General features: G+C 38.7%; 10 protein-coding genes across 10 annotated transcripts; 2 read left to right on the top strand and 8 right to left on the bottom strand. All coding sequences in view use genetic code 12, as the record gives it.

The window, feature by feature from the left end:
* Positions 1 to 4140: 4140 nt before the first annotated feature.
* CANMA_004014 (uncharacterized protein) lies at positions 4141 to 6294 on the top strand (the record flags this gene model as incomplete). Its single annotated transcript, XM_051816247.1, has 1 exon — positions 4141 to 6294. One exon carries the CDS (start codon positions 4141 to 4143, stop codon positions 6292 to 6294), a length of 2154 nt encoding a protein of 717 aa, XP_051670355.1.
* Positions 6295 to 6908: 614 nt separating this feature from the next.
* On the top strand, positions 6909 to 8651 carry CANMA_004013 (phosphopantothenoylcysteine decarboxylase complex subunit; the record flags this gene model as incomplete). The annotated part of the gene is made up of 1 exon (XM_051816245.1): positions 6909 to 8651. The coding sequence occupies one exon, from the start codon at positions 6909 to 6911 to the stop codon at positions 8649 to 8651; it is 1743 nt and encodes a 580-aa protein (XP_051670354.1).
* A 195-nt stretch (positions 8652 to 8846) lies between these two features.
* Positions 8847 to 11549, bottom strand: ASE1 (Ase1p; the record flags this gene model as incomplete). Its single annotated transcript, XM_051816244.1, has 1 exon — positions 8847 to 11549. The coding sequence occupies one exon, from the start codon at positions 11547 to 11549 to the stop codon at positions 8847 to 8849; it is 2703 nt and encodes a 900-aa protein (XP_051670353.1).
* Positions 11550 to 11939: 390 nt separating this feature from the next.
* CANMA_004011 (uncharacterized protein) lies at positions 11940 to 14147 on the bottom strand (the record flags this gene model as incomplete). Its single annotated transcript, XM_051816243.1, has 1 exon — positions 11940 to 14147. The coding sequence occupies one exon, from the start codon at positions 14145 to 14147 to the stop codon at positions 11940 to 11942; it is 2208 nt and encodes a 735-aa protein (XP_051670352.1).
* A 129-nt stretch (positions 14148 to 14276) lies between these two features.
* On the bottom strand, positions 14277 to 15212 carry CANMA_004010 (uncharacterized protein; the record flags this gene model as incomplete). Its single annotated transcript, XM_051816242.1, has 1 exon — positions 14277 to 15212. The coding sequence occupies one exon, from the start codon at positions 15210 to 15212 to the stop codon at positions 14277 to 14279; it is 936 nt and encodes a 311-aa protein (XP_051670351.1).
* A 282-nt stretch (positions 15213 to 15494) lies between these two features.
* CANMA_004009 (sphinganine-1-phosphate aldolase) lies at positions 15495 to 17249 on the bottom strand (the record flags this gene model as incomplete). The annotated part of the gene is made up of 1 exon (XM_051816241.1): positions 15495 to 17249. The coding sequence occupies one exon, from the start codon at positions 17247 to 17249 to the stop codon at positions 15495 to 15497; it is 1755 nt and encodes a 584-aa protein (XP_051670350.1).
* An 817-nt stretch (positions 17250 to 18066) lies between these two features.
* Positions 18067 to 19401, bottom strand: CANMA_004008 (TauD/TfdA dioxygenase family protein; the record flags this gene model as incomplete). Its single annotated transcript, XM_051816240.1, has 1 exon — positions 18067 to 19401. The coding sequence occupies one exon, from the start codon at positions 19399 to 19401 to the stop codon at positions 18067 to 18069; it is 1335 nt and encodes a 444-aa protein (XP_051670349.1).
* A 691-nt stretch (positions 19402 to 20092) lies between these two features.
* Positions 20093 to 22536, bottom strand: GTT13 (Gtt13p; the record flags this gene model as incomplete). The annotated part of the gene is made up of 3 exons (XM_051816239.1): positions 20093 to 20840; positions 21766 to 22440; positions 22505 to 22536. 3 exons carry the CDS (start codon positions 22534 to 22536, stop codon positions 20093 to 20095), a joined length of 1455 nt encoding a protein of 484 aa, XP_051670348.1.
* Positions 22537 to 22889: 353 nt separating this feature from the next.
* Positions 22890 to 23633, bottom strand: CANMA_004006 (glutathione S-transferase family protein; the record flags this gene model as incomplete). Its single annotated transcript, XM_051816238.1, has 1 exon — positions 22890 to 23633. One exon carries the CDS (start codon positions 23631 to 23633, stop codon positions 22890 to 22892), a length of 744 nt encoding a protein of 247 aa, XP_051670347.1.
* Positions 23634 to 23951: 318 nt separating this feature from the next.
* Positions 23952 to 24189, bottom strand: CANMA_004005 (uncharacterized protein; the record flags this gene model as incomplete). Its single annotated transcript, XM_051816237.1, has 1 exon — positions 23952 to 24189. A coding segment is annotated over one exon (238 nt), but the record flags the coding sequence as incomplete, so codon positions are not given.

Below are 24189 nucleotides of genomic sequence, written 5' to 3'. Positions count from 1 at the left end.
AATAATGAATCAATATATTACTGTATACCTTAACGGAGAGTACCAAAGCAAACCCTTTCTTTTTCCCTTATTGCTATTAACTAGTCGTGACCTCTGAAAGTTACTGAGAGCCCCTTACAATTGCAAATCGACCACCCGGAAGCTCAACAGCAAGCATATTGTGAAATGCGTTGTAGCAAACAAAGTAAAAAGCTTAAAGCTTAAATGTAACATGTGTTGTGAAAATAAGGTTTGAAAGACAAAAACTTTATTTATAAAAGTTTACCTAATACTCAAATGTAACAACTTTAAACATTAACAAAAAAGGGTACAGCAGCACAAGATGATGTAACATAGATTCGCTTCCACCCCCTGTAAAAGATGAGTTAACCACTATTTTTTTCCCTATTCTGGCCCGGCCAAGCTTGGCCGCAACAAAAACACAAAAGCTTTGTGATGTTGATGCTCCTCACAGTTTATATAGACGGATTAACCGCACTATTAGAAAGAAAGTAGGCGCGCAGTATAGAAAAGCCCCAAACGGTCCATTGTTTCATACATTTGCATTGGTTGGATCCTGGTCGTCTTTTATCTCAAGGAAGCTGGTGTCCGAATACAACATTGGATTGTGCGAAATTACTAAGACGGATATAGCCACCGTGCAAAATCCCACCCACATTTAGCTCTTAATGTTAGCTTCTCTGCAGAAAAGCAAACTCATTGGTTATATAGTTTGAAATGCAGAAGGGGTTATAATGCGAATACTATTATTACACAAACGCGTTTTGAAAAGGTATTGCTTTCTTTTTTGGGAAAGAAAGTGAGAGAGAGGCTTTTACTCTAAATATAGTTATAGAGTTTCCTCAAACGGTCGGCAAACTGTTCTTCCAGAAGAAGCTTTCTTCGCTAAGTGTGAAATAGAAACATACATTGATTGTATCCCCCTTACCCCTCTCACAAACCTTCTATTTTTTGCTGTCGATAATATTATATTTCTATTTCTACCCCAACGTATCACAAAAGACAATTTATCGGCTATAACTTCCTGATATTATTTCTAGAAACAAAGAACCATTTCAAAAACCAAAACAAGACCTTCAATTGGTGGAGGCGCGTCAGAAATCAAAAAAAAACTAAAAATTTTGAAACGTCTAACATTCCTGAAAGCTTTATTCTCCGGACATTTCAATAGAAGTGGTGAAGGACTACATGTGAGAGGTGTCGATCGGTTTGAACAGATTCAATTTTATCCTTCGTGGTTCATTCAACGTTGCTCGCAATCAGCTAAGGTGTAATAATAGATAAACTGTAACCCTAGCTCAACTAAACTGATCAGCTGGAACAAACGTCCCAGAGATTGGTTCGGAGTGGGCCGTCTTCCGTGTAAAATTTAATTTTGTGGTTCAAAAGCTCAAACTTGTTACACAGAACTTTAATTTGGCAGGTTGAGGCGATGAACGCCCCGCCAAACTAAAATCTTGAATTCCGTGTTTTGCGACCCCACCAGTAAACCGTCAACAGATTTTGTGGACTTTTAGTTTGTTCTAAACCGGAAGTGCGAGATGTATGGGGTCACCTTGGCATCAACAGATGTGCTTTCATAATTGCTTATGGCGTTGAGCTGGAGAAGCATTGAATTATTAGAATCATAGGACTAGAAACCAGTCAATTATTGCTCTTTGATTCACAAATTTTGTTCCCTATGGCTTTAGCATCTATCCTCAGTTTCATGTTTAAAATGTATCAAGATCTTGAATAATGACACCAATCATCCGAGACTTTGGTGCAAAATACACAAAAATACAAAACAACGTGAACCACCGAAGCACTGTACGTTTGTTTTTTCTACGAACTTTCTTAACCAAACGTGGAAAAAGGGAAGTAATCACCAGGTCGTATATTAATTTAAATCCGCTCGAGAGGTAAGTACTTTTTATCCCAGAAGGTTTTGCAAATACATATGGCAAAAGAATTTTCTTGATAAATAGAAACAAGAGAGAGAAAAGAAATTTCCAAATTACAGGACATACGTTCCCAGAAATTACACTTTGAGGGTTTTGTAAACCCCGTCGTGTCTGTTATATTTCAATATCGTGCTATACCAGGAATACTTTTTTCTCTGTTGTATGATTTGCAGTTTCGAACGGAAATGCTCCACCAAAAAAATAAAATACATTTCCGGCAGTTAAATAATAAATTATTATAATTGCATGCATCCACAACCCTTTCTTGAAACGAACGGAAATGTCGCTGCTTATCACTGAGATCAGCTGATGATGTTGAGGATGTAGTTTGTATTGTTTTACTGCTATGCGAGCTCTTATCTGAGACACTTACTAAGCAAGAGATGGTGTTAAAAAATGTGGCTAGTCTAATTCGTAAAGGCAGTTCAAAGCAACATTTCTAGCACTTCATTTATGAGTGCTTAGGATCTCCAAGATGCAAAATAAGGTTTAAATAAATCCGGAAGAAATCTCATCATCGATAAAGTTGAACCCTTTATAACTTAATTTGCACCTGGCGAAAACCTTAGCATCATAAAATGACCAGTCCAGTTCTAACTTTAATTACCTGCCAAACCTTAATTTCCAAATATTGATCTATAACTTTAAGGGCCTTGCGTACCACTTTTATTTGAATCTGAATTGCGATTTTGTAAGCTAGATGTATGGTTGGATACCAAATCATTAAATGATAACACAAAAGCTACTACAGGCTGGAAAATCTACCGTAAAGTTATTCTAGTCACTGAAATAGTACTGACGTATACCAAGGATGTGTTTTAAAAAACACTTAGAACGTAATTTCATACTAGCTTGATAACAAAATGACCACTGCTGCAACCCAAAGACAAGGACTTTAATCCTTCGCTTTCTTTAGCCAACTATTTCTGTGAGCAGAAGTAAAATGGCCACTAGGCTAGACCTTGAGTTGCGTTCAGAAAACACACAATCACAAATTAGCTTCTCAGGTTGTTTTCGTATAGTTTATAACTCAGTATTGCTTTCTAGACTTGGCACTCTGAATTTTGGTATTTTACGCGGCGGGCTAAGCAGATGGGAATCCGACTATTTGCAACAGATCAGCAGTAACTCCCAAGAAACAATCTATAACTTCGAGAACAGAACTGTGCTATGCCAATTCCAACTGATCTTTGACTTCTCAGAGATTGCGCTGCTATTTATAGCTTTTCTACTCGTCAAAAAGAAAACAACAATAATGATATAATGCCCCAATATAACACAAAAAAGGAGTTTCTTAACAAAAAAAAAAAAATACGGTGTTAATTAAGTACAGCTTTTCTTAGCAATGACCGTGGCTCACAATATCACCTCAACACACACCCAAACACTCCCACACACACGAAAACAAACAAAAAAAATTAAACGTTTTATTAATTAATTTATTTATTTTCCGTTGAGTTTGTAGATTTACTCGTCAAATTTTAGAAAAATTCAGAATAGACGCTCGAAAAAATATAGCGCTACTCTTGTTCTTATAGGTCGAAGGATCTAAAATAGGCAGAGAAGAGTTTCATTTACGCAAAGTTGACCTTAATTTCGCATACAAGGAGATCGGCGAATGGTCATCTATAATTTGTTGCAATTGAGAGGAATTGTATGGATTTTTCTATTGTTTTTTTGTAAAGCATCCGTTTGTGTACTTTTGTTAACGAGCGGGTAGAGGTGCATAAAGGTATGTTGGTGGTGTGTATGCACGCTTTTCAACCTTGCAAAGAAGCAGAGTGAGTGAGATCAAATAGTGTACCTCACTGTGTATCTCTGTGTGTGTGTGTGTCTATGTGTGTATATTCTTTTGTTGGTGTGTGATGTAATCTACTCTATTTTTGTAACAATTGTTTGTTTGTTTTTAAATTGCTGTCAGGGACACAGTAGAAATAACTGCTTCATTATATTATTTTATGCTTAATGCCTTATGGTTTATATTTTATTTTATTTTGAAAATTATTGCAATTTTAGCAAAACAAAAACAAAAAAAAACAAATAAAAAAAGCACTACCTTAACTAAACAGAAAGAAAAAACGGGACCAAAATTACACAGGAAGCGAACAATTTAGTCCTTTTTCAATTCATATAATTTGTATCAAAAGTAGTATTTTAGTTTCAACATCATCATTTCCTGATTAAGGGTAGATAAGGTATGAAGAAACAAGAACCTCATAAAGATGCAGGTTTAAGCGAGAGACCGAGAAAACAAAGGAGTCGAACATTTAACCGTCACGCAAATCAACTTGCAGCAACACTGTCGCAAAATTCATCACTACAGCGATCAGGGAATGAATCAGGGTCCAATAATCGACCTCCCCTGCTTACAAATGCACGTCGTACTTCGCAATTAGGAATGAATCAACTGCTGCAACAGCCTCAGCGTCTTTCTCAAGGCCTGCAACTGCTACTGCAACTGCAACTGCAACAGAGACAAGTACCGTCGAATCTACCTCGACTGGCCCGCGTCGAGGAAGCAATTGCATTGAGCGATGCTAAGCCATTAACATCCAGTTTTATAAAACGAAACACTAGCTCGCTATCGCCAGGAAATTCTGAAGTTAAACCAAAACCATTCGTGGTTGAAATAGCCAATATTGGCCAAAGTACATCACAACAGGAAATTGAACAATTACTACAGCAGACAGTCAGTGATGAAAACTTTAAAATTGTCAAACTTTTAACAACCAACCCAGCAAAAGTAATTGTTCGGGTTGAAAGCTTAGGTGCTTGTAATAATATAATACAAGCCTTGAATGGAGTAGAATGGAAGGGCTCTACACTTTCTGTTTATATTAATTTAGAGGCAACGGAAAAGACTTCAGCCCTTCCTGGTTCCGATAAAGGCTCCACCGACTCAACAAAGCCAGAGTTCAATCGAACATATATCCCACCCCAATATCGTCAACCGTCACTACTGAGGAAAAGTAACTCATCCTTTAGGTCTCAGAAGCTGACAGATTCCTCCATGTCGTCGTTTGACTCACGCCGATCGAATACTGCCGATTCTAGAGCCAGTAGTCACGCAAGCTCAATCTTTTCCAACTACGGTCACAGACACTCGAGTAACTTATCCACAGTTTCAACCGACCTGGTGTCGGCCAAACATCTGGTTCCGTCCTTTATTATGAATATGATGCAGGGGAATACTCTACCTGAGCCAACAGTTGAAGAAGAAGAGGGTGAAATGAATGATTCAGAACAAGACAAAGAGCAAGCAGGTGAAGAGGATCATGTCGAGGCCTCGACAGATGAAGATTTAATTGAAGTTCCAGCAGGAGAAGGAGATAGTCCAGAGCAATTGATAAAAGTAAGCCCCACTCGCTTGTTTGTCGGTAATGTTCCTTATTCTTCAAATTGGGCGTCATTGAGAAAATTCCTTATAGAAAAGGCCAATGAGATTGATCCCGATAATGGAATATCTATACTCCGAGTTGAGATCCCAATTCTGCAAATGACTCTAAATGAGGGGCTATTCTATGGACAAGGCACAATGCACCAACCTCAAGTTCTATCTAGGAGCAGGGGTTTTGCCATTGTGACCACAAAAGATAGAGCATCTTCACAAAAGCTTATCGAGTTGTTGAATGATGTTGAGTTTGAAGGGCGGGCTTTAACTATACGTTTTGACAAATTTCCTCAATTCAACAACTACACTGTACAACAACTTCATCGAACTCCATTATACTCGAGACCAATTCCAGGTACGTTTGGGAGACAGTATGGCAATTCTGAATTACCAATGCACAATCGTGCTCCGCCTCAACTGGGGTACCCACAAATGCCGCCAGTCCCATTAGTACCACAACAAGCAACAAATTTCAATGCCCAACAGAAATTTGTGTCGACCCCATCTGGCCCTTCATTGTTAAGTAATTTAGCATTCGAACGCAATCTGCTCCAACAAAAGATCTACTATGGCAACCCCCAAAACCCACAAGCTGGTTATTCAGCAGCCAATCCTCCTACTGTTTTGCAGCCACCTCAAGCGCCACCGAATTTCCCAATGTCATCATCTAGTCCAAACCAGAATGCGCCTACATCGGGATACTATTTCATGCCGTACTACTTCCAAGCTCCTCCTCTACCGGGATCCAATGTATATCAATCTTATGGAGTTCCACTTGGTGCGACTCCAGCTCCGGGTCCTGTCCCGGCACCAATTCCGTCGTCGCAATATTTTGACCCACCAAATACTGTACAGCAGCAAGGCACAAATCGATCTAGTGGAAATACTGGAACTGATTGTGACCCAGAAGAGCAGCTTACAAGGGAAGTATTTGGAAACTTATCACTTAATGATAGTTAATAGAGTATAGATATTAGTGCAAATAGATATAGAGGTCTCTCGAGATAGAATGTAGGAATGGGAATACACTTTACTTTAGCGGAAGACAAGTGCATTAACTGTTTACAGTAATTGCATTTTTATCTTTTTTTTTGAGAAATTCTTCGTCTTAACCTGTAGCTGTATCAAAGACTACATCTTTGTCGTCAATGGTTTGCTAATGTTAAAGCCCTCCCTCTTTACAAACAAAAACATTTTGTTAATAAAAAATAAATAAAAGAAAATTTTTATATAGTGTTTCTAGGGTTATATGCAGTATAGAAATAAAATAATGAAAATAAAAATAAAAATAAAAATAATTTTTTTTTTCGGTTTTTCTTCTTCCCAGTCTCTCTGTCTGTCTCTCTTTCTAAAAGCAAGCATAAAATATATAAAATTCCTCAATTTTCAATCTCTTAATAAAAAATCAGCCACATAATAGAGGGATAAAACACAACTATTACACTTTTTCTCATCAACCAGACACACCACTATTAATTAGAGCTATAGTCGGCAAATTGTCACTGGGTAATCTCACACAATCTACGCCTTTTGTTTTTGTTTTTTATTTTTTTTCCCACACTTGACATCCACTAATGCCATCGAATTCCTCCACCAAAGAGAAGAAGTTGCAGTTGCAAGCAAAAAATGATGATCAAGAGATGCCCCCCTCGATATTGTCGAGGAATCCGACGTCTCCACCAACAACTCACCAAGTACCGAGCAGCCAGACAGAAACCCAACTGCGTCCTGGATTAGCACTGTCTGCATCACTTCAACAAGCTCCCATCCAACCAAGCAAAGGTCAACAGCTGCTACCAACCTCTTCTCCTGAGAGTGACCAACAGAAGAAGGAAACTGTTATGGCTGGAGGTGTATATTTAAAAGACAAGATACATTCTGACTCGTTGGTGAGTACCTTGAATTCGTTAAACTTGAAGGATCACAACATGTCACCAACTGTCCTTAGTGATAACAACGAATCTGTCACCAGTTTGGATTACTTATTGCACCCACCAGCTGATGCCCAGCATCACAAGACCCCATCTGTTCATGCCCATTTCTATGTTGACGAAGCTGTAAAGCCAGGTAAATTGGGAAACAGATCGAGAAGTGGGTCAGGGTCAAATTCAAACTCTGCTGGTTCACATGCGATCCCCCAATCTTCATTCTACCCTTTGCGCGATGGAGGTAAAAGCCACGACAGCATCAAAGATGCAGTCTCAATTGGGTCAGCCGCTTCATTTACTGCACCTTCTCCTCAAGGACAACCTCCACATCTGCATAATGCATCGTTATCATCTCAAGTTAGTCGACAACAATCACCCAAGATTTCCGAGCAGAACGCTAACATTGACCCCAGGTTACCGCAAGATGATGGGAAAATCCACATTTTGCTCGGTGTGTGCGGCGCATTATCTACCGGCAAAATCAAACTCATCATTAACAAGTTGTTTGAAATTTACACTCCAAATAAAATTGCTATTCAACTTATTCTTACTCGGTCTAGCGAAAACTTTCTCATGCAGGAGAGTCTAAATATAATGGAGAATGTCAAGGGAGTACGAATTTGGCGAGATGAAGACGAATGGACAACGTGGAAAACAAGGCTGGATCCAGTTTTGCACATTGAACTCCGTCGATGGGCCGACATTTTGGTTGTTTGCCCCTTGACTGCAAACACGTTATCGAAAATCTCACTTGGAATATGTGATAATTTATTGACCAACGTTATACGTGCTTGGAATACTTCGTATCCTATTTTATTGGCACCAGCAATGGTTAGTTATTCTTATAATGCTATAACGACAAAGAGGCAGTTGCGAATGATTGCTGAAGAAATGCCATGGATTGAAGTGTTGAAGCCGCTGGAGAAGGTGTTTGGTAGTTATGGGGATATAGGTATGGGTGGAATGATGGATTGGAATGAAGTTGTTAATAAGATTGTGTTGAAGTTAGGTGGGTATCCTGAAGTTATCGATGAAGAGGATGAGGAGGACGAGGAGGATAGTGAAACTGTTCTGCGAAGTGGGAAGGATGTGAAAAAGTCAAAGGAACAGTTGGCTGACAAAGAGAGCAGTCTGGCTATTGTTGACGACGACGACGACGACGATGACGATGACGATGACGATGACGATGACGATGACGACGATGACGATGATGACGATGATGACACTGCAGAAGATGCAGGAAGTCAACTCAAGATGGAACATAGGGTAAATGGTGACCAACATTTCTATAAACCTAAACCACAATCTCATCATAATAATGGCGATACTTCCTCCCAACCTGTCTCAGTATCGCTAGATTTAGGATCCAAGTCAGATCAATCACGTTGATTCAATATGGTATACATATATATACTATCTAGCTATTTTCTTAACCCTGTAACAACATGTTTGATCTACGACCAGAGAAATTTTGTGTGGTATCTCACTCAGCTAATTGGAAACTGCAAAATAACTACAGAGTGGTGTGTACTTATTGGTAAAATTACATCGTTACATACATACATACATATACAAAGGGTGGATTCATATATCATTTAGTTGTTTAATTTTTTCATCACGCCAAGCAAAATAGTCATCACCAATCATCGTCGAAGTGTCGTTGCCTATACTTGTCGTCCCCACGCTGCTTACTCTTTCACGCAGACAACCAACAAAACCTGGCGCAATCTCATCTATCTTCCCAATATTGTTGTTGTTGTTGTTGCTGTAAGTATCAGTACTATTATTCTCCTTTTCTTCCGAAGTTCCACTACTATACTGATTTGGCCTATTTGTAAATCGCTTAATGCTTCTACTGTTGCCCTGGGTATTCAAATTCGTGGTTGACATCTTTAATGGTGATGTAAGCGGTTTCAATTCAGTTGTTGGAGGTTTGGACGTGAATGAACTAGTGCGTGTTGCAGATATTGGACTATTTGCACTTAAGGTAGATGAATTTATGGCGCTATTAGACAGCGAACTGAGCAAAGACCTTAGGGTAGTGCTATTGTTGGTGGTTGAATTTGTATGAATGTTAGCTCTTGCGGTGGTTGTTGATGTTGTCTGGCGTGTATTTGTTGGCGACTTGATTATTTTAGCTCTAGTGCCAGTTGGCGCAGCAGGAGGTATTTTTGTCGACATGAACCGCAGTTTGGGCTTCTTTTCAGGCGAAAAGTTTCTCGACGAAGTATTGGGTCTCTTGATTGGTGATGTCGAAGCTGATTTGGGCTTGACTCTATTACTTCCCGAATTCAAAAGCTCTGATTCGAGACGCAAGACTTCTTCAAAAAAGTCCTTGCTGTTCATCATTAAGGTTCTCTTTCCCTCTTGGACAACGCGATTGTTATACTTTTTCACCTCCAGTTTCAACGATTCAATCACCCGTGGCATAGTTTTATTGATTCGTTTCCGTATTTTCTCTTCATTAAGCAAAATTTTACACGAGTTCTTGCTTAGTAATCTTGAAGAATCGCGTGAGCTCTCCTGGAGGAATTTCTGATCCTTGATAAGGTCTTGCAATTCGTCATATACCTGCAATACCGGCGCTTTCTGGTTGTATTCTTCATTCAACTTCTTGACTTCGTCTTCATGGATATTTAATACCGTCTCTTTGTCTTCCCCGTCGTCATTATCAGGATCATAGTTAAAATACTGAAACTCAGACCGCATTCCTTGCGAGTAAAACATCTTATCCCAAAGACTTTCAATTTCAACTCTGGTATCAGATATGAAACTTTCGATATACTCCGATCTCTTAATATAAAGCCTATTCAATTCCATTTTGAAGTTAAGGAGGGAAAGATCTGATAAATTGTTATTGCTCAGCATAAAATTATCAATGTACTCGTCGCTCTCTCCAAGACGTTTCCACAACTGCATACATGAGTCTGAATATGATTTCCATTTGTCGCGCTTTTCAGTAATTTTGGCATCAACCAAATTTTGAATCTGTATTAGATGATTAATATTTTCATCGTGTAAGCCAAACTCTAGAGGATCACGTAGTATTAACCCCAATGTCTGCCTGTCTAGAAAACCTTCATTTCCACCTATTTCATTCTTCTGTAGTTCAGCCAAGTGATCATCTGAAAGTTGAAGGAATTCAATAGAATCAAGACATTTGTGAATAACTTCGACAATGGTGCTTTTCCTAACATCCAACAGTTCACGTCCTACCTTAATCTCCCTCTGCAAACTCTGGATCAAGTCTGTAGAGATTCTGGTGAATTTCAAGCTTCGCATTATTCGAACCAATTGGTAATTAACCTCTCTTAATCGCTTTATATTGACCTGGCTGGATCCATCATGTGTATAGTTTGATTCTTGCAGTGATGATGACTTGACAGGACTAGCTAGGACAAATATGTCATTTTCATTTTGATCTGGAGTTTGAGTAGTGTTGATGGTCATAATCAAGTTACCAAACTCCTCCATCACTTCACGATGCATTTCGGCTTCATTCAAGGGCGGCATTGTGCTAATCACTTGAGGATCAAATTCTGAAATTCCAATTGTAACGACAAGTTTTGCACATTCTATATTTAGGGAATTATATTGCTTGTATAATCTGACAAATATTTTCAAAACATCAATAAAAATTACATTCAATCTGGACCTCAGTTCTAAAAGATTCAATTCTGGAATGTTTTTAACCATGTAATCGTATTGCTGCTCCAACGTCAATTCATCACCAAGCTTTGATTGTTGAAATGCGGAACTTGTCATCTTTGATAAAATCTGCTCTTTGTAACCATCAATATACTGTTGATGATTATTGAACACAAGACCCTTTTGTAATAGTGATAGTGACTTGTCTCCTTTTGAATCGTTCACCATCGATAATATAACTTGAATCTGTTGTTTTAACCACTCACATTCGTTTTCAATGGTATTCTTCTCCCGCTGTAGATTGTTTGCAAAATTATTGATTGTATCCTGAACAATGGTGAATATTTCTGCTTTTTTCAATTTCATTTCCGATGATGAGTAGCCGATAACTTTGTATATCGACTCCAATTCCAGTATGGCATTGTTAATTTTGAATTCAATGGAGTCAAATTGCGAATTCATATCTTCATCATCATCATTGCCCTCCTGTAGTCGACTTTGGTCATCAGCTGCCAATGTTGACAGCAGAACCATCCGTTCTATTTCTTCAATGGGAGACCTAGAGCACAGTCGAAAGTACTCAGTCGTCACTTGGCTATTATTGGAGTGGGATTTTGGCGTACTCTGTATCGATGCCATCGTTGGGTGATCGCGGGATGAATTGTTGCGTTGGTACGATGTTTGGTTGGGCAGTAGGTTGTGGTTAAAATTGTTGTAGAAGCTCATTCTATTATGGACTGCTGGCTATATATGTTACTTGTCTACCCCTGCCTATTGAATTAATGATGAATGAAACGACAGTGGTGATCATTTGTTCTTCCTATAGATTTAATACTTTTGATATGGGAAGCGTTTTTTTTATTGTTTACGCATTTCCCAATCGGTAACAAAAGTAAACATAGACATTATCAACAGAAATAAAAAAAAAACTGAGAATGATTTATATCAAAGCTGTATACTCATTATCATAACACACTGAAATATATAAACTGTACATCTACAGATTCGGTTTACATTTGTCTACATATCTCAGTAAGCATCTTCATCTAAGAGATGCGAAGCAGCATTGTCAGCGTTGTTAGGCAAGAAATTAGCGCTCAATCGATCCAATGCCTTTTTGTTTTCTCTTCTATTCAATGTCATACTCCACTTATACTTGTATGCATCTTTAGCAGGCTCAGGGTCTCTACAGATATTGATAAAGTCACTCAATTCTCTTGATGTAACTTTGACCCCCATATCAGTCAACTCTTTCATTAAAAACTTGAATCTTCTCAGATCGCCTTCGTCATGATACTTTTTGATAAATGGGAATACTTGATGGAAAGTGAGTAGCTTTCCCTTGTCTTTGGCAAATCGTACCACTTCTGTTGCAAATGTAAAGTCGTTATATTTAGTTATCGCAACTCTCGATAGCTTTTGCAATGTTGTTGAAGATACTCTATTTCTCTTCAAGTCTAGTGTCTTGTAATAATCAAACATTGCTTTCGCAAGGTAGTAATTACCAGGAGGTACAACTGTATTCCGTTCAACGTCTTCGTTGACGTAAAGCAAGAAATCGAAAAAGACACCCAACGGCTTATCATCGGGTTCACTAAGTGAATTATTTGCCATAAAGTCGACGTAAAGATGAAAATATTTGTTAATGACGGATGCATCATGCCTTTGGCTCTTTTCCATTGAGTTAAATAGCACTTGATAAACATAGGCTAAGGCCCTACTAGTTAATTTGGATTTTTTCAAATTTTGGTCAACATTGGCAGCCTGTACAACCCTTGTCGAGGTAATTTTTGAAGCAATTGTCGATTCATAAGGGTAACTGAGTACACCAAGCTCGTTCAAAATGTATATTCCTGATCGTTCACTTTGTGGTGCTCCAAATAATGCACTAACATATCCAAGAATCACTTTAGGAGAAGAGCTGAATTTGTCACGCATCAACAACAATATCTCATCGACAATTATGTTCTTTTTGTTTCTTTTGAGTGTATCCAATTGAATTCCTGTCAAGACGGTAATAAATTGCTCATACTCCTTTGCTTTCCTCAATGTCTTTAGTAAAATCAAAAGGCTCTCGAGCTCGACATTGAAATTTTCATCTTTCATAAACTTCAAAACTTGAGTTGCACTCGAGACACTCTTGAATCTAATGATCAAGTTAAGTACACAATTGAGAACCACCTGCACTCGTTCTTTGGTATAGGACTCAGACCTGTTCGCCAGCTCACTTCTACCTTCCCGCTCAAGCTTGGACACCATAAAACTTAGGAATAACGAAGCTCTGGCAGGGTCGTTCTGAAGCAGGTAGTTGTCACAAATTGCTTTCAATTCAGCAAACGAGTAAAATTCAATAATTCGTGACGTGTGTATTGGGTTAAACTTTGTCTTGTTCAAATCAAACCACCTTGGATTGATGTACCCGGTATTGGCAATAAACTTTGATCTGGGGGAAACCGTAAAGAGACTTTCGCGAAATTCAGTGAATGTAATTTTGGATTTAGGTCTGATATTCAAGTGTAGCAAATATGAATATAGGTTTGAATAGTTGTCTTCTCCAATGATGTCGAGTATGGTTTGAAAGACTTTCTTATCGATAAAAATGGGTAGTGAATTGACCATTTCCGTTTCGGCTACACCTTCAAAAAAATCAAGCAAAGCATTTGACTTGTCGGCTATTTGAATGTCAGATTTTAATAAATATAGAAGCGCTTTCGTAAAGCTAGCGCGTGTGTAATGAGATTGGGGCTCGGCAATGAATCGCATGTAGACTTTCGGAATCTCGTTATGCGCCAAAGACTCGATAACATTTCTGAAAACAACCTTCTTCATCTCATCGTCTGCCAACAAGTGGTAAATCCGACTAGCTTGTTTTGGATTTGAAATGACGAGATCCTTTATGGCCAGAGACACGGTGAAACACGCATCTGCTTTTTCTTCCATAGAGCTATATCTAATTGAGCTTAGATGTCGAAGTTCCCTCTTTGTCAAATGTCGAAGCTTTTCAACATCCAACAGACATAATGGGTTTGGTGATACGTCAGGCAGTATATCCAAAATAGAAAGCGGACGACCCACCGGCTTTAGTATTTGTGGAGGTATTGAAGGCTCAAGTGTAGCATTATGAAAGTTTAATGTACTCGTGGTAAAGTAGGACACAAATTTCGCTTGCTTCAAGTTTCGTATCCTTCCCCTACTATGAATTCTTATACATTGGGGCAACCATTGAAGTCGAAGCATTTAGTTGAAGTTGTTGCAGTCAGATCGAATCAGGTTGAAATTTTTTCTGTTCTGTTTTTCTCTCTTTAAAAAAGACGTTCTTCTATTAAAAGGTACACTGAATAACCAAATCTAAAACTCCTACAAACTCTATATTCCTACCCTTCCACTATGCTCTATCTCTTCCCATGGCTCTAATGACATTGTTGAAGTGTTTCTGCCATTGTTACGGTATAAATATTTTTGATAAAAATAAGCGGCATCAAAAACAATTGTCCCCGAGCTTCCTATTATATATGGCAACTCTTTGTATATAAAATCAGCTTTATCATCCCCAAAAACAAAGGAGCAGCTTGTTAGTATCGACAAAGTGTATGCCAAGTTACCTAACAAAGCAGATCCGAAGAGCATCGGCGATATTCCTTCAACGGATTTTCTTTTGTAATTTTTGTACAACTGAGGACACCTTGAACTGCAGTAGACTAAGGTACACCCCCAAGCTAATACAAGCCCCCATGAAGTAACTGCTGAGCTGGTAGTGTCTGAGCTTATCTGTAAGGCACTCGCCTTCCCGCTATTCAAGACTGCAGCTACCGCAACGTTCCTTAACATGGAGCTCGACTCCTCAGTGGAATCATAGCTGCTTGATACGCTTCCATCATTGAGCGCTTGGTGTTCTCTGCTATGTTTGTGCTTAATATTTAAACCCTCACTGTGTATCGACACATCTTTATTATCTGTCACCTCATCTCTCACCACTGGATCTACCGGCTGATAAATGGAAGGTACTGTGGTTGGGTAGATACTGTTATAGTAGTAGTACTGGAAACACAATGTCACGTCATTACAAAGGAAAAAGATGCTCAAATACAATTGGAAATTCAAGACAGCATCATTCATTAAACAACTGGTGAAGCTGAGGAAATCACCAAGGAACCATAGTAGAAGAAACAGCGGAGGTATACCTTCAGCCGACTTGAGCTTATAGTTGGTTATAATTTGGGGAAGTTGGGCAAATATCCAACTTGTACATGATATGAAACTGAAACTGCTGGAAATAAAGGAAAAGGTTGAGCACGTAGGCATGGTGCAAATGATGTACTGGATTGATGTGCTGAAAGTTTGTGATATTACACTGTAAAGTGAATGTATGTTACTATCTTCTAAGAAAATGTCGCTCTAGATGTGGTTGCACTTGATAGGCATATTTTGTTGTGTATTTTTTCTTATGTTTTTTTTTTTGGTACCTTTTATCAAAAGTTAGTCATACACAGCGGTTAGTAATAATGAAATTACCTAATTGGGAAGAGTTATGCGCGCGCTACATAAAAGATTCAATAGACACATCTTTTCTGTCATTCTCTCTATCTATGTTTTATACATCGAATCTAAAAATGCTGCAATCAACTTATCAGCCAACCCAGCAGTATGAATACTCCCAGCAACACCGTACATGGCTGCTGTGTCTCCCGTGGTCTGGCCATGCTCTTTCACATACTCGACAGCCTTTTCGGTGCTCGACACAAGGTCACCAATCAATTCATCAATGACTGGGACAGTCAACCTTGTAAGAGCAAAATGTAAAGCAGCTGGATGTTGCAAGGTGGCAAAATGCCATCCCTTTTTACCCAATAAATCGCCCAATTCGTAAATGGACAAGTTCTTAGCTTGATTTGACCTCACTTTGAATGCAATGACTGAGCCTAAAGGATCTCCAATAACTTCCAAGTACTTGGACAAAACAGGATTGGTTTCAATAGCCTCTCTAAGCTTCATGGTGGCACTCACAATGTCAAAACAGTTCTTCCTGTATCCTTCTCTACCGATATGCACTAACGTAGCCCAGCATCCAACCATTAATGCACCAGGTCTGGATCCAGCTAAAGTAGGAGACCCATACATACCACCGGTCCAATCACTGGAGATGTAGTACTGGCATTCACGCATTTTGGGTGATCTGTACATGATAATAGACGAGCCTTTGGGAGCAAAACCGTATTTATGAGTATCGCATGAAATTGAAGTAACTCCAGGTAATCTAAAGTCAAATACAGGCAACTTGCGTGACCCATGAACTTTTGAAGCTTCTAAAAATGTGACAATGAATGAACCAAGACATGCATCGACATGCAATGGGATATCATACTTGACTGCGAGTTTTGACAATGCTTCGATATCATCAATAATACCATGTGGGTAATTAGGTGCCGAACCAACAAGGAGCACTGTATTCTTATTAATCAAGCGCTTCACCTTGCCGATATCGACCTTGTACGTTTTTGGATCCAAGTCAACCTTATGAAGCTTCATTCCGAAATAATAACAGGCCTTTTCAATACCAGCATGAACGGTAATGGGAGCAATAACTTCAGGAGCTGTTACACCCTTGTGTCTTTTTGCATATTCACGTGCTGCCAATCCAGTCAATAACAAAGACTCGGTTCCACCTGATGTAGTGCATCCACATGCTCCATCGGGAGCATTGAAAATGTCCAATACCATAGCTACTACCTCAGCTTCCATTTTACGTACTCCAGGGAACACGTCGGGGTGTAATTGATTAGCCACGCTATACTTGTGGTACGCTTCCAGCTGCAATTTCAACAAGTCATCTCCACCATGATACACAGCACCACTGACTCTACCATTAATCCAATCAGTATGTTTCAAGTCTTGTAACTTTACCAACTCATCATTAACCGCTGTATTAGATAACCCTTTGTTGGGCAATTCTGAAAATTGCTTCAAACTGTCGTCATTTTGAATCACCAGCTTTTCAATTTGCGCAATGCTTTCTTGTAATCCCTTGTCAACTTTGCTCTTGATAAATGGTAATTCCATAACTCTTTGCGAAATACCAGTCAAAACGACACGGTAGACTTTTTTCACAATTCCGAAGATTCCGTAGCTCCAAACGGCTTGCATGACTTTCAACACGAGATTGTAGACAAAAAGAATGAAAAACACGTCTCTTGTTAAGTAAATACAACCCCAAACTCTATCATTAGTGGAAAAGTATTGAACCAATATTAAAAGCTTGATTTGGTGGTAGATGGTGAACAATACCACTGGGATGTCTTCGATACTCTTTGGCCAATCGAAAGAAATATCAACTGGTGCCATATTGCTTGGTATACTTTGTTACTTAATTGAAGACAACTAGTATCTGACTCTTGAAAAAATAATGGCGATGATATGCAAATGAAAAGTGGTGAAATATTATTTATATCTTGTGGGTGTGTGAGATTTATCAGTTTATATACAAGAAACCGGTGTGGGCGGACTTTTGGTTTGATAACTTTTACACGACCAGTGGGGAAGTAGGCATGTGTGACTTTGTGTAATCTTCTATTATTAAAGTCTCATTCAAGCCCAATGCAGCTGAACCAAGGGAAGTTAAGGAGATAGTTAAATGCAGCCGTTGGTGGGTAAGGTTATTCATACAACTTGTGCGTATCTCCTGATGTCTCGTCTTGACAACAGCACTAGCAGCAACGCTAGAGGCAAATGGCTACGAGTCATGGAAAAAAATGTATTGAAAAACTGAGAACAAAAATTTATCCGCATTTATATCAGTGGGTTCAACCTTCCCGATTTGGAAAGATTTGAACTTCTATTTTTAAACACTTTATCAAAAGGTGCAAAGACAGTCTTGGTAATCTTCGCTGTTGTATTACACTGGAACGGATTTAACCCCTTCAACGGGGAAATTAACCTACACCTTTGTTGTTGATTCTAAACGACTATTCAGTTTGTACAAAATCAAACTAAATCTTCTATATATAACCAATATTCCAACATTCATTTTGTATTGATGTATCTTAGTTGGTCTATAGAGTCGAAATATCAGTATGGAAAGAGGTGCCTCATAATCAACAAAGTACTCGCATTAAAAGATCCAGCTTTATATTTAGAAATAAACGCTACACATATACTCAATTTAATCCAAGGACAATCCCAAGGCTTCTCTTTGACTCTGTGACCCGGGGTCAAAATAACCAGTATCAGCCAAAGCAGTAACTCTAGTTCCATGACGTCCATTGATACTCTCTTCCGAATGGATAACATTGTGGTTGGAAATTCTATTGTCCCAGAGAGCTGAAGTACCTCTGTAAGTTTGTTCTCCTTCAGCCGGTGATTTCAACCCAGGCAATTGTTGTTGCCAGTTGAAGGTGACTTGGATATCTCTATTTTCTTCAACGACTTTGAACAAGTATTCCAAGATAAGATCAGATTCAGGCTTCAATAATCCCACAATTCTATCAGTCATTGACCTATTGACAAACAAGTACTTCCAGCCGGTTGCAGGATGAGTTCTAACAATGGGGTGTTCTCTCTCGACATGTTTGGGACCTCTCAATGGGTTCTTGCGGTCCAAGTACACATGTGCACTCTTGTAAATAGCAGTCTTACCATCTAAGAACTCTTTCAAAGCAGGGGATAACTTATCATAAGCGCCATAAGTTGAACTCCAGATTGTTTCACCGCCAAATGGTGGAATGGCATCGAGATGCAAGTGAGTGATACCGGCAGTTTGGTGCTCGTGCACCAAGTCACTATGCCATTGAGAGTTACCCAATTTTGAGTTTTTAAAAGTCAATGGGATACCAAATCTACCTTTAGCGTATTCTTGCCAAATGGTGGTGACTCCCTTAAGATCACGACCAGCTCTTGCGGCTTGTGGGTGAACTTCAACTTGACCCCAGTAGTGGCCAAGTTCCAATTGCTTTTGTGGTGACAAATCTTGATCCTTGAAAAAGACAACGACTCTTTCGGCAATCAACAATGCCAATTCATCTTTTTGTTGGTCGGTTAAATCACTCAATTGCAAACCAACAATTTCAGTTCCAATGTATGGAGTTAAGTGAATAACATCCTTAGCTGCACCAAACAAGGCCTTCTTTTCAGGATCAGCATTTTTTCCACGTTCAATAAACGGGTAATCTTCACTTCTAATGGCAAATGCTTCATCGACGAATTTGGGAATTTGGTCACTTTCTGGAATGTATGGGTAACCTTCTGAAAGATCAACGCCATACTTTTCATATCTTTCTCTAGTGGTTTTTGGTAAACGATGAACCCAGTCCTTATCTCCTCCAGTGATAATATCTTTCGATGCCTTTGCGAATCCAATAGGTTTCAAGTTGGCTAACTTGAGAACAGTTTCATTATAGTCCTCGTCATTGGTGGCAGCACTAGAAGCAGTGGTAGCTGATTTTGATTTTAAGGGAGTTTGAGTCTCCTCGGGTTTATTAACAATTGATGTTGGTGCCATATTGTGAAAAGTAAAAAGCAGAAGTGATATAGAGCTAGTTGTCTAAGACGAGGGACAAAGTGGAAAATTACGTATTCTTTTATATTCGAAGCTAATACAGAGAATGTCTCACCAGGTGCTTTTATTGTTAACTCCCTTTGTTTCTCCCCTCTCTCCCCTATCTCCCTTTGATTATTAATACAAAGTGCTAATTTATGAAAGCAATATATATATATTAAAAGGTGTGTGTGCGCCACAGTTGTCAATCATACAATCGTGGATGCAAAATTTATTATTTGAGAAAGGTAGTGCAACTTTCCAAATTGATTACCTTATCAACATACAGGAAACTCATAACTAAACCACTGAAACTGTGGAACACTTTCTATTATTAAAACTGACCATGCAATACATAAGCTTCTTGCAAATCACCGGCTCACGACAAGAACTGATTCAATTGATTACTAATTGCAGTTTCTGTTATATAAGTCGGGTTTATAGCGCAAATTAACTGTTTTCTTTCTCCCCAAACCGGATTTAAAAAAACTGTGGCATCACAATAAACAATAAACAATTCACTGATAGATTTAGTTCCTGAACATCTTTTTTATTAACGACAAACACTGCTACAAGTCAAGTCAGAGGGTATACTAAAACAACAATACACAGTCTCGCACTTCTCCGTTATCGGACAAATGCACTCCTCCTAAGTTTAATCCTTTGCATAATTAAATTTCGGATTCAAGGCAATCAAATCCTCAACTTCCTCATCCATCAATTGGTTCACTTTCTTATAACTGGGGATATTCTTAATCATCCGACTCCACTTGGCTAAATTTGGCCACACTTTTCTTAAATCTCGTTTATCATGAGTTATTTCTCTAACGCCATCCAAGTTATCAAATACATTTTCAAATATGGGGAAGCTCAAAATGATATCAGCTGCTGTCAATTTATTGCCCACAAAAAAGCCCGTACCATTCTGGGCCAACCTGTCGTCCAAATACTGCATATTCAACTTCCATTCATGGAGATAGAACCCATTGTTCAATCCCTTTGTCACTAACTTGGCCATGCCCTTTAATCCAAATGGCGCCACGTGCTTAGCAACTGAGTTGATTAATAATGTCATTTGAAGATGTTGCAAGGTTCCTTCACTGAAATGCAACCAGTAATCCACTTCCAACTGTTCACTGAGATCAGTAGGATTTAAAATATAATTGCGATCGTAAAAGCGCAACAAGTATTGCATTATAAATCCACTTTCGGCAAGTTTCATGCTGGGCCTGCCATCACCAAATATAATCTCCAACACGGGTGCTTTACCCGTGGGGTGGGCATCAAATAGCTCTACGGGACCACGCCACGTTTCTGGGTGTCGTAAGTATATCTTGACCTCGTAATCTAATTGTAGAATCTCTAATAACCATAATATCCTTTGTGCTCGAGAGTCATCAAGCCTAAAAGCGTCAAAAAAGTTAGTAAGCCCATTTCGTGCCTTTGTGCTCTGTAGAAACTGCGTACCAATGTAAGATGAATCTGTCTTCTGGGTGTGCTGGTTGACGTGCCATAGTCATAGTTTTAGGTATTTAAAGCCTTGTTTGTTTTGAAATCAAAGATAAAAACAAAAACAAAAAACAAGAAAACAAAATGAAGTGGATACCTGTATATATATTTATACAACTTTTGGACCTTTGGTCTATCACCTTCTCGATACGGTCATGCGTATACCCCAAATAGTATCGCGGGAGTGATTTTTTTATCTTATACCTTATTTAGAATGTTCAGATGAGGTAAGTTTTGTATCTTGTGACAAACTATTTTTTCTCTGTTTTACCCAATTAGGAAAGTAAGCCACCCACTAAAAAGCAATTTTTTTTAGAGTTTTGTGCCCTTTTATCTCCCCTATTGGGAACATACCCCAAGACAATAAAAAAGTAAAGCAAATTATCATTTGTGCAGTAATATACGACAGTAAAAAGAGTGAATAACAGAGAGTGGGGTCAAGACCAACTTGTAGACCGCTTATCCAAAAAGGAAAACAGGTGTAAGTTTAGGGCGACAACTCACCGACTTCTTTTTATACCGCATTTAGACAATTTATTGTGTTCAAGTTGAAAGCATGAACTATTTTGGTCAGCCGTCCCTTTTTCGGTTATGCATTCTCGTAATTTAGTGAGTGTGAAAGCATTGTAAGAGAGTTGGCTTTACCATTCGCTTTGTAGTGTTTAAAGTTGATTATTCGGCTTGTGTTACTAAAGAAAGAGTTTTCTCGAAATTTTGTACCAATTTGGAGAGAATCGGCAATCACAATCATTAAATTAAACATATTTAAACATTACACTTAAATCCAATTACAACTTAAGTGGACTACTACGTTCATACTTTGCAATCTTTTCATTCACATCCTTCAAGTTCTTTTCCTGACTCAAGTTTTGATAGTACTTATGTAACTCGGGAAATTCATCCACGACAGTTGGACGCAAACCTCTGCCGGTAGTAAAGATGGAAATTATAGGAAAGCTTAAAATGATATCAGCACCCGATAATTTATCTCCCACCAAATACTTGCTTCCTTTCGCATTTTGCGCCTTGGCAATACCATCCAAGTATTTCAAGTTCTTTTCCAACTCGGGGCCGTAATATTTAGCATTGATTCCTTTAACAACGGCGCCGGCGATCCAATTGGCGGGGAATGGGGGAACTTTGGTAGCCATTTGGTTGACTAATAAACCAACCAACAATGGCTGCAAAGTTCCTTCAGCATAGTGGAGAAAGTAGTTGACTTTGTTTTGATCTTGAACACTGGCTGGTTTGAGTTTGGCCTCGGTGTCGTAATTGTCAATCAAGTATTGGACGATCCATCCTGATTCTGCAAGTTGAATCACTTCGCCATCAGGTTTGGTGATTTCAACGACTGGACTCTTACCCAATGGATGAACCTCTTCCAATTCTTTGGGGGCTCTATATTCTTTGTTTCTTTCATAAACTTTCAAGTCATAGGTCAATTTCAATTCATCTAATAACCAAAGAATTCTCTGGGCACGGGAGAAATTCAACCTGGGGTAAAAAAAATTGTTAGTAGGGTGAGGTGACGGAGGCGTCATAATGATGTAATACACACCAGTGAACGGTAATTTTATCTTTTTGAGACATGATGTGTTTTATTATGTTGATATGAGGACTAAGAAAAGTAAATTACAGGGGAGGGGGGCAATTGCAGTGCTTATTTATACTGTTTCAGATTCAGGGGGGCTTGGGGGAGCTAAATTGCTGTACAAATATTATTTATTATTGTTATTTTTCTTTTGTTATTTTCTTGGACACTCGCCACTAACGTTTTTACTCAACTTCCCTCGGATGTACGCAAGAGAAAACGTCCCAAAAGAGTGCAAAAGGCCCAGCTCAAAATTTCTACATATATGGTTGTTTCTTACAAAAAGACAATATTATTGATAAACGAATGTGTGTGTAAAACCTATAAAGTCATCTCTAATGATCTGATTGTCTTACAATTTACCATTGATGACGACATGATCGTGTCCTTTGACCTTCTCAGCAGCTCTGATCCATGCTGGTTCTGAGGTGATATCTTGGAAATATTGGTACATGTCAGGGTAGCTCTCTTTCACTGGCTTGACAGTAGCACTACCATTTGCAACAATAACTTTCTGAACTGGGAAGGACAACATGATATCAGCAGCAGAGATCTTGTCACCAACAAACCATTTTCTACCTTTAGCATGTTGCGCCTTTAAAAAGTCATTCAAGTATTTAACATTCTTTTCCGCTTCGGGGGCGTAGTAACCCAGGTTGATCTTACCTACTACGGTTTTAACCAAAGCACTAATTGGGAAAGAGACTGACTTTGCAGCGACGTTATTAACCAACAAACCTACCAACAATGGTTGGAAGGTGCCTTCAGAATAGTGGTTGAAATAGTCAATCAAGTCCTTATCGTCTTCAGTAGCGGGTTTGAACTTACCTTCGGTATCGTAATGTTCAATCAAGTACTGAGTGATGAAACCTGATTCAGCAAACTTTTTGACAGTCCCATCTGGTTTCTCAACATGAAGTATAGGTGTCTTACCCAATGGATGGTATTTCTTGAAACTTTCTGGAGCTCTAACGTCTTGCACACGCTCTTCCATGTGCAAGTTGAACTCTAATCCCAATTCTTCCAATAACCAAACAATTCTTTGGGCTCTGGAATGTGGTAACCAGAAAAGTGTGATTTTGTCTTCTTGAGCCATTGTACGTGAACTTTAATATGTAATGTAATGTACGAAGAAGAAGAATAAGAAAGAGAAGATAGACCTGCAGCCCACGCAATTTAGGAGAATCTACTCTATTTATATTAACTAATCCTTTTTCCCTCCTTGTTTTCTTATAAATTGCTTCGTATGTATATAATATTACACTAAAATCTTCCGGAGTTAAGTGCATATTTTTCTTAAGAGAAGAGTTGCTTATCAAGAAAGTATACGAGATAAAATATTTCAAACCTTTGATAACTACTATATAAAGCCTCTATACAATTTGTCAAGACATCTGCTAATGGTTCAACTGCGTTACAATTTACCATTGGTGATGACATGGTCGTAATCTTTCACCTTTTCGGCAGCTCTAATCCATGCTGGCTCTGAGGTGATATCTTGGAAGTATTTGAATACATCTGGGTAACTTTCCTTCACTGGTTTAACAGTGGCACCTCTCTCTGATGTAATTACACTTTGAATCGGGAAAGACAACATGATATCAGCAGCAGAGATCTTGTCACCAACAAACCATTTTCTACCTTTAGCATGT

The sequence above is a fragment of the Candida margitis genome (genome assembly GCF_024628925.1).
Source record: "Candida margitis strain CBS 14175 chromosome Unknown scaffold36, whole genome shotgun sequence".
In the NCBI taxonomy this organism is placed as follows: domain Eukaryota; kingdom Fungi; phylum Ascomycota; class Pichiomycetes; order Serinales; family Debaryomycetaceae; genus Lodderomyces; species Lodderomyces margitis.
Note: the sequence above shows the minus strand (reverse complement) of the source record. Positions and strands in the feature narration are given on the sequence as shown.